Below are 12,508 nucleotides of genomic sequence, written 5' to 3' on the forward strand. Positions count from 1 at the left end.
TTGATACGCATTGAATTCAGTTTAAAAATCAACACAAAATGATAGAAAGATAATACAAAGAGACAAATACAAAGAAGTAACAATGCGGAACATGAGCCCAAAACGTATAAATCTCCGAACCTCGCTTTTCGGCAAATTATGCCTCACTGTGGACACGGGCCCAAAACGACGTCGTTTTTTAAAAAAAACGCGTTATTTAGTTAAAAAAAATCGTGCGCGTTTTGCTGTTAACGGTGTTAACGGTGTTATTTTTTTTTTGGATTATGAATGTACAGTTATGCCGTTATGAATGTACTGTTATGCAATTATAAAATTATGAACACAGAGCTCTAACATTATGAACTTACAATTATGAACATATATAGTGATAAAATTATGATCATGGAGCTTTAAAATTGTGAATATAGAGCTTCGAAGATTATGAATGTACAGTTATGGAGTTATGAATCTACAGTTATGAGATTATGAATCTACAGTTATGGAATTATGAATGTACAGTTATTGATCGAATTATGAACAAAGAGCTCTAACATTATGAACTTACAATTATGAATATATAGTGATAAAATTATGAACATAGAGCTCTAAAATTGTGAACATAGAGCTTCGAAAATTATGAATGTACAATTATAGAGTTATGAATGTACAGTTATGGAGTTATGAATGTACAGTTATTAATAATATAGTAATAAAATTATGAATATATACTTCTATAACAAAGCGGTCTGAAATTAAAAAAATAAAAAAATAACAATGCCTAACGGCACTGTTACCTGTGTACAGCAAGCATGCTGAACACGGGTCCAACGCATAACGATTGTCGCTTTTCTTTTCGTTTGTCTTGTGATAGAAAGATAATACAAAGAGACAAATACAAAGAAGTAACAATGCGGAACATGAGCCCAAAACGTATAAATCTCCGAACCTCGCTTTTTCTTTTCGTTTGTCTTGTGCTTTCCGTTGCATTCTACGTGAGTACGTGTAATTTTAGCATTATCCCTCTTTTTCCGGGTGTCACTGCGTCAGATCCCCTTTCTAGTTCTAGAGAGAATAAAGTTTTTTGTTTTTTGAAAGGAGAGAGAATAAAGTTATTTTTACTTTATTCATTCAATTCATTACTAAAAAATATTTTTTTTTTCCTTTTTAACCAAAACTAACTAAAACAATGCATTAAACCAGAATATATAGGCAATAAGTTCTCCACAAAAGATGGAGGAGATGTATCCTACACCAGGTTCTCAGTCTAGGAGGATCTTCTCGTGGTCAAAGCATATGCATCACTATTCATAGAATGCACAAGTCCTAACAAAAAAAAAAAAAAAAATCGTAATAAAAGCAGAACACAAAGTAAGACACTAGCTTACAATAATGAGTCTGTTTGGCAGTGTTTTTTTTGAAGCTTATAGTCCTATTTGGTAAAAACAATTGACCTATAGGTCAGTTTTGACTTATTTGACCACTATTAATTGTTTAATTTAATTAAAATATCAATATAAGTGTTTGGTTAATTAGCTTTTTGAAATTCCAAAATGCTAAAATTCAAAAAGTTATTCCAAGTAACTTTTTCAATTAGCTTTTTCAGAAAAGAAATTATACCAAACAGTTATCAGTTAACATCTAATTTACCAAACACTTTTATACAATAATTAATGTTATCAACTAGTTATACCATTTAATTAACACAATCAGTTAACAGCTATTTACCAAACAGGGCCTAGCTTATTTTAAACTACTAATAAGCTATAAGCTATGTTTGGGCTCTGTTTGGCAGAGCTTATAGTTTATTTTAAGCTACTAATAAGCTATAAGCTCTGTTTGGTAATGATCCAAATAAGCTCGTAGTTTAAAATAAGAGCCTATTTTGAAACACTACCTTAAGTAGCTTTTCAAAATAAACTAGTAGCTTCCTAACCATTTATTTCCATGTTTGTCCTTATTATTTTAAATAAATGACATCATTTATCCTTTTCAATTAAAACATTTTTCTCTTCTCCTTTATCCGCAACTTTCATCGCAATAATAATAATAATAATAATAATAATAATAATAATAATAATAATAATAATAATATTATTATTATTATTATTATTATTATTATTATTATTATATGAAGGAGATTCGCAATAATATTGCTACTTCATTATGAGATGCTAAATCATGATTATGCTAATAATTTTATTTCAAAATGTTAATTTTTTTAAAGACAAAATGTTAAATTTTAATAAGTAAACAAATTAATTTAAATTTTATGAAGATGTCCTTTTTTGTCTTTTTACATTTATCAACTTATCAAAAAGCTAATTTTACAAAACACATTCAAGCATAACAGCTCTTCAGTTTTTAGCTCATAACTTATAGCTTTTCAGCTACCTTTTTCAGCTAAGTTTTAGTATTGTTCTCAAAATAAGCTCGTAGCTTCCTAACTTTTTTTTCATCTTTGTCCTTATTATTTTAAAGAAATGACATCCTTACCCTTCCAATTAAAATGATTTTCTCTTCTCCTTTATCCGTAACTTTAACCGCAATTATTATTATTATTATTATTATTATTATTATTATTATTATTTTATGAAGATGTCATTTTTTTTAATCTTTTTACATTTATCAGCTTATCAAAAAGCTTGAAGCATAACAACTAGCTTAACAGCTCTTCAGTTTTCAACTCCTAACTTATAGCCTTTCAGCTTTCAGCTCTTTTTCAAATTTCAGCTAGGTTCGCCAAGCATAGCCAATATAAACATAGCCAAAACCACCATGGCGACCATTTAGAGCATTACAGAGATTGAAGTAATCTGAACGCACCTCAACCTCTGACACACTACGATCTTTAAGCCACGGAAGGCCCTCATTGCATTTAGAGCCGTCAAAACGGGCTTAGCTCGCCGGGTCGACCCGCCCCGCCCCTACTTAGGTAGGGGGCGGGTTTTGAAAATAGAGGACCGTTTAGGAGCGGGCTTTTTTGGCCCGTCCCGCTTAGGCCCGCGGGCTACCCGCCATTATTTTATTTTATTTTATATAAAATAATTTATATAAAATATGCACTTTAAAATTATTTTTATGTGTAATATTTTTGGACTTTGTAGTTGTGACTAGTTTGATGTTTGATAAACTATGAACTTTGAACTTTATGTAATATTTAATGTTTGATTATTATGTTTTAGGTGAGTTATGACTTATGTATCAATTTATTTTACATCACTACTTGCATTCCATCAGCGCCGTTCCTAAGAAAATAGGGGTATTGTGCAAAAGTTCAACATGAACCCCTTTTTGTATAAATGTAAATATATAAAATAAATAATACTCCGTATTATTTTATTATATTATATCAAAATATAAACTAGTCAATAAAAAATTTATCATTCAAATTTTCACTTGTAAAATGACATTATTCGAACATATTTAGATACACAATCATCCAGCAAACTTTCAACGTCTACTTTAATTTCTCCAAAATTTCATGTTCGATTGAAACTAATGCCAATCCAATGAGTACTTCTTGCAACATACTTGATCGTAAATATGATTTCAACAACTTCAACTTTGAAAAACTTCTTTTTTTTACCTAGGCCGCAATAATGGAAATAGTTAACACTATTTGATATGCAATCGATGCATTAAATTAAAATAGAGTTTTTTCCCAAAATGGTCCCTCGACTATTGCTCATTCTCAATTTTGCATTTCGACTTTTAATTGCACCCAATGTGGTCCCTTGACTTTTAAAAACTCCCCCAAATTGGTCCTCCGTTAGAAATTCCGTCTATTGAATGTTAAAATGAAGGGAATTTTCGTCCATTTACCTATTATATGCCTAATATACTCTGAAAAATAGTTAAGGGACCATTTTGAGAATAGTCGAGGGATCATTTTGAGTAAAACTCATTTATTTATTTCATTTTTGTTTATTTCCATTTTTGTAAGACTATCAAATTAGAGTTTCTATACATTTTTTTTTTTTACAAATATAAATAGTTAAAATCCACAATCAAACCTCAAAATTTTAAACTTTCTATACAAATTTGTTCCTTCTGTCTAAACATACAAACTTTTCCTCTAATCCTATCAAGTTTTACAATATGTTCTGTAAATTTCAAAAATATAATACTCATATACTTTTTATGTTCACACACACAGACACACTAAAACTTCAATAGACAATCAATCACTATGTATCATATTAAATATTATTTTTACCATTGAAAATAACATTACTATTTTTATCAGTTTAGACACCCAAAATGTACTCTTCACTTCTCGGTCACTATGTCTTTTGAAAATAAAATTATTATTTTTTCAATCAATCGCTATGCTCTGGCACTTCTTCGAACTGAGAAGTACGCGTCACTTCTCGATCAATGACAAAATCTTAGAAAATATTTTTGGAAAGTTGGCTTAACTTATCCTGTAAGGCCATTAGTTTCATTCCAAAGTTAGTACAAACCATAGCTACCATTTCCAAATGCATATCTACCCAGAAGTACATCATGCTAAAGAAAGTCTAGAACCATGACTATCAATTTTATGTCTTAAAGGACAAGTAAAATAAACCAAATGCAAAAATAATTAGCACAAAACAAACAATTCTAAACCTAAAGTCTCATCATTTACCAATATTACAAGTTCTTGTCATTTTGAAGTTTGTTTGTATTTTATATATGAATGTTAATAAACTTAAATTTGAAATTTAAACTTGTTTACTAAAGTACGTAAACAAATAATAATTTTATTTTAACTATAAAAATAATATTTAATATAATACATAGTGATTGATTGTCTTTTGAAGATTTAATATGATTATATGATTATATATATATATATATATATATATATATATATATATATATATATATATATATATATATATATATATATATGAACATAAAAAGATAAAAATAAAAAGTATATGAGTATTTATGAATGTTACGAAATTTATTGTAAAACTTGATAGGGATAGGGGAAAAATTTGTACATTTAGACAAAAGGAAAAAAATTGTAGAGAACGTTTAAAATTTTGAGATTTGATTGTGAATTTTAACTATTTATATTTGTAAGAAAAAAATGTATAGAAATTTTAATTTGATAGTGTTAAAAAATAGAAATAAATAAATTAGTTTTTCTCAAAATGATCCCTCGACTATTCCCAAAATGGTCCCTCGACTATTTTTCAGAGTATATTAGGCATATAATAGGTGAATGGACGAAAATGCCCTTCATTTTAACACTCAATAGATGAAATTTCTAACGGAGGACCAATTTGGGGGAGTTTTTAAAAGTCGAAATGCAAAATTGAGAATAAGCGATAGTCGAGGGACCATTTTGGGAAAAAACTCATTAAAATATAAGACATATAATACACTTATAAAATATAACAGAGATGCTATCACGCTGCATAATAATTGACATAAAGTAACAACTTTTTAATGTTTAGAATTTTAAAGAAAGTCATAACTAGATTTATCACTTTGCTAAGAATTTAAAACTAAATTTATACAAGGACTAAATCTAAACTACAGAGATTAAAAAAAATATTTTCTTTTGTTTCTATTTTTATTTTTTCATTTTTCTGGAGTTAATAAATGAGAAACATGTATCAAGAATATATTATAGTACTAAATAAAAATATAAGAACTAAATTGAACACAACACTATAATACAAAGATCTTATATGTAAGTAGATAGAATTAAAGTAAATATGAGGTCCATATAATATAATATTTAATTTAATTTAGTCCTGGTAATTCTTCGGTAGGGTTTCTCAACATTTTTGTTTTTTACAGCGCTCGTGAAATGGAACAACGGCAATTTTCGTAAATTATTCATTAAAGAAGCCTCATTTATTGCTCCATTGATTCTCTCCCGCTCAGTCTGACCTCCTACTTCTACTGCGTCTGTGAATTCTTCTCCATCTCCACCTCTCTCTCTCTCTCTAAAACCCTAAAAAGGAAGAGGAGGTGTTCCAGAATTTAGTCAACGTTCACGGTGGAGCACTAAAAGCCTTGTAAGCCCAACGCTTGACTGAAGTTCAGTAGTTATTTACTCCGTAATTAATTGAACTGGACTTTACTACTTTTGAACTTGTGATAATCTTTTCCTGAAATGTGTTTTGGCATTTATTTATGCAGCTATGTTTATTTTTCCTTGCCTTTGCATTCAATTTCCTATCTTCTGCCTTTTATTTTTTAAAATTTAATTTTCTTTACGATTTCTGAGATAAACTTAAACAAATGAAAATATTTTTTTCGTAGTTTGTTCCATTTAGTTGTATTTGAATATCACTTGTAAGTTGTGGCTTCTTCTTCTTCTTCTTCTCTGCCTAATTTCGATTTTATGTAAAAAAAAAAAAATCTTTTTGCTTGTCTTATTTGAAACAGATAAAAATAAAAACTTCTCCGTTTCTGAGTTTGAGATTTTTTTTAAAAAAAAAGCAGTCAAGCTGAAGGAAATTGCCACTTTTAATTTTTTTTTGTTTTTAAAATGTATACATGATTTTGTTTTTAAAGTGAAGATTTGGGTTAACGGGCACCAAGGGGCATTTATTGCTTACAGATTGATTTCTTGTATTGCTTGGCTATTTAGTTTTTGTATTCTTTGTTGCAATATTGTTAGTATTATCTGAAGTCAATTGTTTTAATTTTGTTAACTAATACATCTTTGTAAGTTACATGCAGAACCATATGTAATGGGGAGGCAAGACATGTTAGAGAATGGGGCAGTGGGAAATGGGGCTGGTACAGCTTCATTGCATAGTGATGGATTGGAACAAATGATTGATGGTGGAAAGGAAAGCATGAATTTGAGTGAGGATATTTTACAGGACTTTGATGTGTATTTGGATGATCTTGATAACTATTTGGTGGTTTCACGGATGGTTAGTGATTCTGTCATTAAGGGGATGGTGGGTGCTGTAGAACAGGAAGCGACAGAGAAAATCAGGGCTAAGGAAATGGAACTGGCCAAGTTGAAGGAGTACTTAAAAGTTCCTGACATGAATGTTAATAGAGTTGAGTTGCTAGGATCTAGTAGCTTATCAAATGAACCAGAAAGTGTGCAACATTTTACCTTTTTGTATGGATTCAAGGAGCATGAGAAGATGACGGACTCTTTGATTGGGCTTAGAAGTTCAGTAGAAGAGCAGTTCAAGAAACTTAAGAAGGACATTTGTGGGGTCAGAGATCGTAATTCACTTAGAAGGATGGGTTCTGGCTCTGAGTTGGTGGGGCTGGGTGGTATTCTGCAGGAAAAGGAGTCTGGAAGCTGGGTTCATGTAGACAAATCACTGAATAACCTGAAGACAACTATTGATAGTATCTTTGCACAGGTGGATGATATACTACAATTGTCGAAGGCATCTCTAGTTGAGCAGGAGGAGAAAGACCTCCTAGGAGAGCTTGAGAAAATGATGATGCAGAACCTGTTGCGGAGTGTGCTGGAGGACTTTGAAAACAAATTGTGGGATCAAAATTCTCAATTTTACAACAGCCAGATTGAAAAGCTCACTGAGATCTCTAGCTTACGAGCTGACCTAGATGATATATTGAAATCATTGCTGAGCACAGAAAGTGGTCATCTGATATCTCATGGATCCCATGATATCTTGAGAGACCATGTTGTATCTTCAAAATCTCTTTGTGAGGGAAATGAGAAAGTAGAAGATTCAAGAACTGATGTCCCTGACAATTTTGAAGCAGCGCAGTTGAAACACTTTACAAAGGAGGAAATGGTGAGCTATTTTAACAGCATGATAACAAAAATGAAGAGAGACCATGAATCCATTCTGCAAGTAAAAACAGAAGAACTATTTACGCTAAAAGCAGAATTCCTAAGGCTTAGAGAAAGAGGTTCATCTGTGCCACATAGGAAGGATAAGGAACTTGATGCAGTGAGGAAAAAGATCCCAGACATTCTTTGGAAACTGGATGGTATCCTTTTAGGGAATGAGAAACTTCCTGCAATCACCTCTAAGGATGAAAATCTATGCAGTTTGAAGAATAGACTTGAGAGCCTTCTTTCTGAAAATTGCCGTCTTAGAGATTCACTGGCATGTAAGAAAAATGAAGTGAAGTGTCTTTCCTCCCAGGTTTCTGATGCTACTGAGAAGATGCTTAAGCATTCCTTGGCTGAAGAAAAAATGCTAAAGCTGATAGATAATCTCAATTTGGTTGCTGAAGATGTAGATATAGAAGCTTCAATCAGGGAAGAAGTATATAAATGTTTTCTAAAGGATCTCAGTGAAGACTCACATATGCAGCTTCATATGGTGCGGGAAATTTATGATACTATTTTCAGGGAAGCTACTGTGAATGCTGAAAGTACTTGCATGTTCAAAATAGAAGATTCAGACTTGGAGTCTTTGATCACACAAGAACTGTATGCAGTGGTTTGTGTTGAAGCAATCAAGGATTCTGAGAAAAGGTTCAATGAGGAGTATTTAAAAGAAAGTGAGACTCGAATTTCTCTAGAGCAGCAAGCTTCTCAAAGGGAAAGTGATTTTACATTGAAGGCTGAAGAGAACATAAGGTTGAAGGAAGAACTAGTTGCACTAAAGAAGTCATTGGAAGAAAAAGTCAAAATAGCAAGTGATGTTGTAACTGCACTAGCAAAGGAGAGGAATCAATTTGACCTAGTTTCTCAAGAGCTGAATAGTCTAAGAGAACAGGTGACTAAGCAGCAAAAATTAGTTTCTGAAAATTCTGAGGAATTAGATCTTGTAAAAGGTCAATTGCTAGAAGCAACAAAACAAATTGAAGTATTTAGGGAGGAATCACATCTACTAAACCAAAAGCTTGAACAAAAGGTGGAAGAGTTGAACAAAGTTGATGATGAAAGAAGGATGATACTTGCTCTTTCTGAAGAGAGGCAAAGCAATTTGTTATTACTAGAAGCTAGGGAAAAAGATTTAATGAAACAGATGGATGCTGTAAATGGGAGTATAAATGAGCTATCAACAATGCTTGCTGATTTTGAATGCAAGGTGACAGGGAGAATGAGTACAAATGAATTGAGGTATGTACTTAATATAGTGCTATTATTTTTTGTTATTATATGCATGATACATTGATACTGGGATTCAGTTGTCTTTCAGTTTATTTATTATTTATTACTCCATATTTCGGTTCTTTTGCATTCTGGGAAGAAGTATGAATTAGATCATGGCGGTAAGAAAGGCATCTATGCGCTCTCTTTTCCCATCACAATTGGCTCATATTCTCTTTTGATTGTTAGGCTAATTTTTGTGGTATGAATTATGTCTTCTTTATAAACTTTCATGCTTGTTTAAATGCTTCTATTAAGATAATGTATTCCTTTTTTGTCACATTCTACAAATCTATTCCCTGAACTTCCTAGATCTTTGGGGGTGAGTGACAATTCAGCTGTTCTATCCTCTTCAGGATTTTGAATACTGTAGAAATTTGAGAGCAGAAAGAATTTTTTTATTTTTTATCTTTTGTATAGTAGTTGAATCCCTAATTGTAATTTTTTTTTCTTGCTGCTTTCAGGTTGGAACATTCACAAGCTCAAATGAAATCTCTTGTCAAGAAGGCTAACTTACTTAGAAAGAGGACTTTGGTCTGCCAACAAAGCCTTGAAAAGAGATGTTCAGACCTTCAAATGGCCGAGGCAGAGGTAATGACCTACTTACATCCTATATATCAAGGTGATGAGGTGATCGAAGGATAATAAATTGAATGAAGTGTCTTTAATAGCTTTCCTACAGATTCAGAAAGATAAAATGGTCATTTATATCTCCTTTAATCCTTGAATTAGCGTATAACATAAAACTTTTTTGGAAGTTATTAGAAGATAACTAGAACCTACTTTTTTGATAAAACTGAAAGCCGACTAATCAATTGATGTCTGATTGGTGAACAGTATACTGTGTTATGTACAACTTTAAGTTAGTGAAATTTCAATATTGTATTATTTCAATCACTGAAATTAACCACCCTGTACATATGAAGTTCCCTTGTTAAATATTTGATGTTTTTATTATAAACACACGCATGTGGAGTATCCTATAATTCATTTTGGTATCTCAATAAATTATTGTTAAAATCAATACTTTTACATGTATTTACATTGCCAATACTCTATATTTTCTTATTTTAAAATTATATACTTCCCAGTATATTTTATGTCTATATAGTGGGGTGTGTGTGTGTATATATTATATCTCTTGGTGTGTGTATATTGAACTTATACAGCACATTTGAACTCAGGTTGATCTTCTTGGGGATGAGGTGGATGCACTTTTGGGCCTACTTGAAAAGATTTACATAGCACTTGATCATTACTCACCTATTCTACAGTACTATCCCGGGGTAAGATGAGTCTATTTAAGAGAGATTCACTGAAAGAATGCTTTTCTTTTAACTTTATTTTCTTTATTGCATTTAAAAAAACAATACAAAAAACTTTTTTTATTTACTTTCTAATCAAGCTAGAGTTACATAAGTATATTTACTTGACAGCATTGACATGTAATAAAAGCCTTCAGCTGTGTGATTACTCTCTAGGCGTATAAATCCCTTGCTTTTTGTGAACCCAACTAGTCAATTACCTTGTTAACGATGTTAGCCCTTCTAACCGGGATTACTCTCTAGACATATAAATCCTTTGTTGACAGTGTTTGCTCTTCTAACTGGGAGATTAATGCACAGAGTTACACATGGAATAGATTTTTTTGGGGTGTTGGGGGCGGGGGGGTGGTGGTCAGTGATTTCTTACCAAGTTGTCCATGCATTTTGACAGCTATTATTCTTATTTCAATAAGCTGTATTCTTTTCTTCTTATAGATTAGGAGTGTTATTCTTTTATGTTTGAACTGTAGAAGCAAAGTATGTAGTCAGGGCCTTCTAATGAAGGCTTCCACGTCCTCTTCTTCTTATTATTTTTTTTCCCGCATTTCTTCCTATTGTGGAACATGAGAAATTTGATACACTTATTGTTCTAAAAGTTTAAAATTATATTTTGTTTACCCATCAATTTTACTATGGCATAGGTTATTGAAATTCTTAAGCTGATCAGAAGGGAATTGGGCGGAGAATCTACTAAAGCAGTGTAATTGTATCATTCGCGGGGTAAGTTTTCTTCTACTACCATAAACTTTTCAAGCTATTAGAGCCAGGTATGATTTGAATGCACTGAAGAATGTCAACAAACATAGTGCACAAGTGTACACGAGAGACCTTTTGAAACATATGATTTTTCACATGTTGACTAATCAAAGCACATGGTAAATGTTGTTACTGAATTCTTCATGTTTATTAACGAACTACTTTGCTACATACTCCAAACTTTTTAGATTATAGAAATAGACCTATTGGTGAAATAAATCCAGAATTACACATACCGTGATGATTATAGCCATAGAATTCTTTTGGCACGGTGGATCCCACTTAAAAAGTTTCATCGAGTTTTATGCCCTAGCCTCTTTTACTGGTCCTTGAACCTGTTGACTGTGCTGGACATTATAGAAAGATACACTGGTGTTAAGTGCGACCTGATTCCATCTCTCGTGTAAATTTCTAGATTGTTAGATGGTTATAGATGCATGTTGAGATAATATATCATCTCATAACCATAAATCAATTTTGTTGTCAACAGAAAAACTTCTTCAATGCTGTGCAATGCCACTCTTTTCCTCAAATTTTTTTTACCACTTAACACTGCAATGACAAAGGCAAGGTTAAGAGATCTCGTCTGCAGAGGCTTCGAGCTAAAGCTACATCTAACGGGAGCAGAAATCGTAGTAGCTCCTATCTCCCAAGTGGAAGCCGCCATTTTTTATCATGTACATAGGAGCTTTAGGATTTTGTAGGGGTTTTAACTCTTTTACTGAATTACCGGATTCTGTATAGAAGTAGAAAGGTGAAACTACTTTATTTAGTGAAATAGGATCAATATTGGTTATATTCATTGTGACACTCTCATCAATTCTATAATATCTTTATATATAAAATAGCTACTTTCTTTAGCGCTTTTCATTAACCAAAGTCCTTCTTAATGCCTTCTTTTCTTCATTAGCGGGTTTGACTAGTTGATAGTATTATAGATGGTTGTAAAAAGATGTTTAGTAAATTAATTGATAGCTGATTTCATGCAAAATGACTTTTTAAGGTATAAATTATTTTCTCAAAAAGCTGATTGAAAATGCTGTTTTAAGTAGTTTTTTGAATTTTAGTTGTTACAAAAAGTTGATTAACTAAATACTCATTGATTGTTTAATCATGTCAAACAGTTAATAATGATTAAACAAGTCAAAATTAGTTGATAAACTAATTATCTTACCTAACAAGCTTGTATATTTGCAGGCTCTATATCCCATTGCAGTTGGCCTGTTTAGGTGATTGAATGTTATCCTTCTCATAAAATATTGATTTGTTCTCAAATTAGTTTAAGAAGGGATCAAGAAATATTGTGTAGAGATATCAAAATGAGATTAGTCGATCGTGACAAATTATACTATAAATTATAGTTCACACTGTAATATAGATCCCAGATTAATAT

General features: G+C 31.6%; 1 protein-coding gene across 2 annotated transcripts; it reads left to right on the forward strand.

Annotated features, from left to right (window-relative positions):
• Positions 1–5,765: 5,765 nt before the first annotated feature.
• On the forward strand, positions 5,766–11,989 carry LOC109180689 (WPP domain-associated protein). 2 transcript variants are annotated; one of them, XM_019330388.1, is made up of 6 exons: positions 5,766–5,999; positions 6,660–9,004; positions 9,499–9,625; positions 10,219–10,320; positions 11,001–11,079; positions 11,606–11,989. In XM_019330388.1, the coding sequence occupies exons 2-5, from the start codon at positions 6,681–6,683 to the stop codon at positions 11,061–11,063; spliced, it is 2,616 nt and encodes an 871-aa protein (XP_019185933.1). In that variant the 5' UTR covers positions 5,766–5,999; positions 6,660–6,680; the 3' UTR covers positions 11,064–11,079; positions 11,606–11,989. The 2 variants fall into 2 exon arrangements, with proteins under 2 accessions (XP_019185933.1, XP_019185932.1); XM_019330387.1 differs by having other exon boundaries at positions 6,670–9,004.
• The last annotated feature ends 519 nt before the right edge of the window (positions 11,990–12,508 follow it).

The sequence above is a fragment of the Ipomoea nil genome, unplaced genomic scaffold, assembly GCF_001879475.1.
Source record: "Ipomoea nil cultivar Tokyo-kokei standard unplaced genomic scaffold, Asagao_1.1 scaffold1031, whole genome shotgun sequence".
NCBI classification, from domain to species: domain Eukaryota; kingdom Viridiplantae; phylum Streptophyta; class Magnoliopsida; order Solanales; family Convolvulaceae; genus Ipomoea; species Ipomoea nil.

Excerpts from the sequence above, each read along its gene's own strand:
- LOC109180689 (XM_019330388.1), top strand. The coding sequence starts at position 6,681 with ATGGGGAGGCAAGACATGTTAGAGAATGGGGCAGTGGGAAATGGGGCT. Across the intron at positions 9,005-9,498 it reads ATGAGTACAAATGAATTGAG|GTTGGAACATTCACAAGCTC; the intron begins GTATGTACTTAA and ends TGCTGCTTTCAG. Across the intron at positions 9,626-10,218 it reads TTCAAATGGCCGAGGCAGAG|GTTGATCTTCTTGGGGATGA; the intron begins GTAATGACCTAC and ends ATTTGAACTCAG.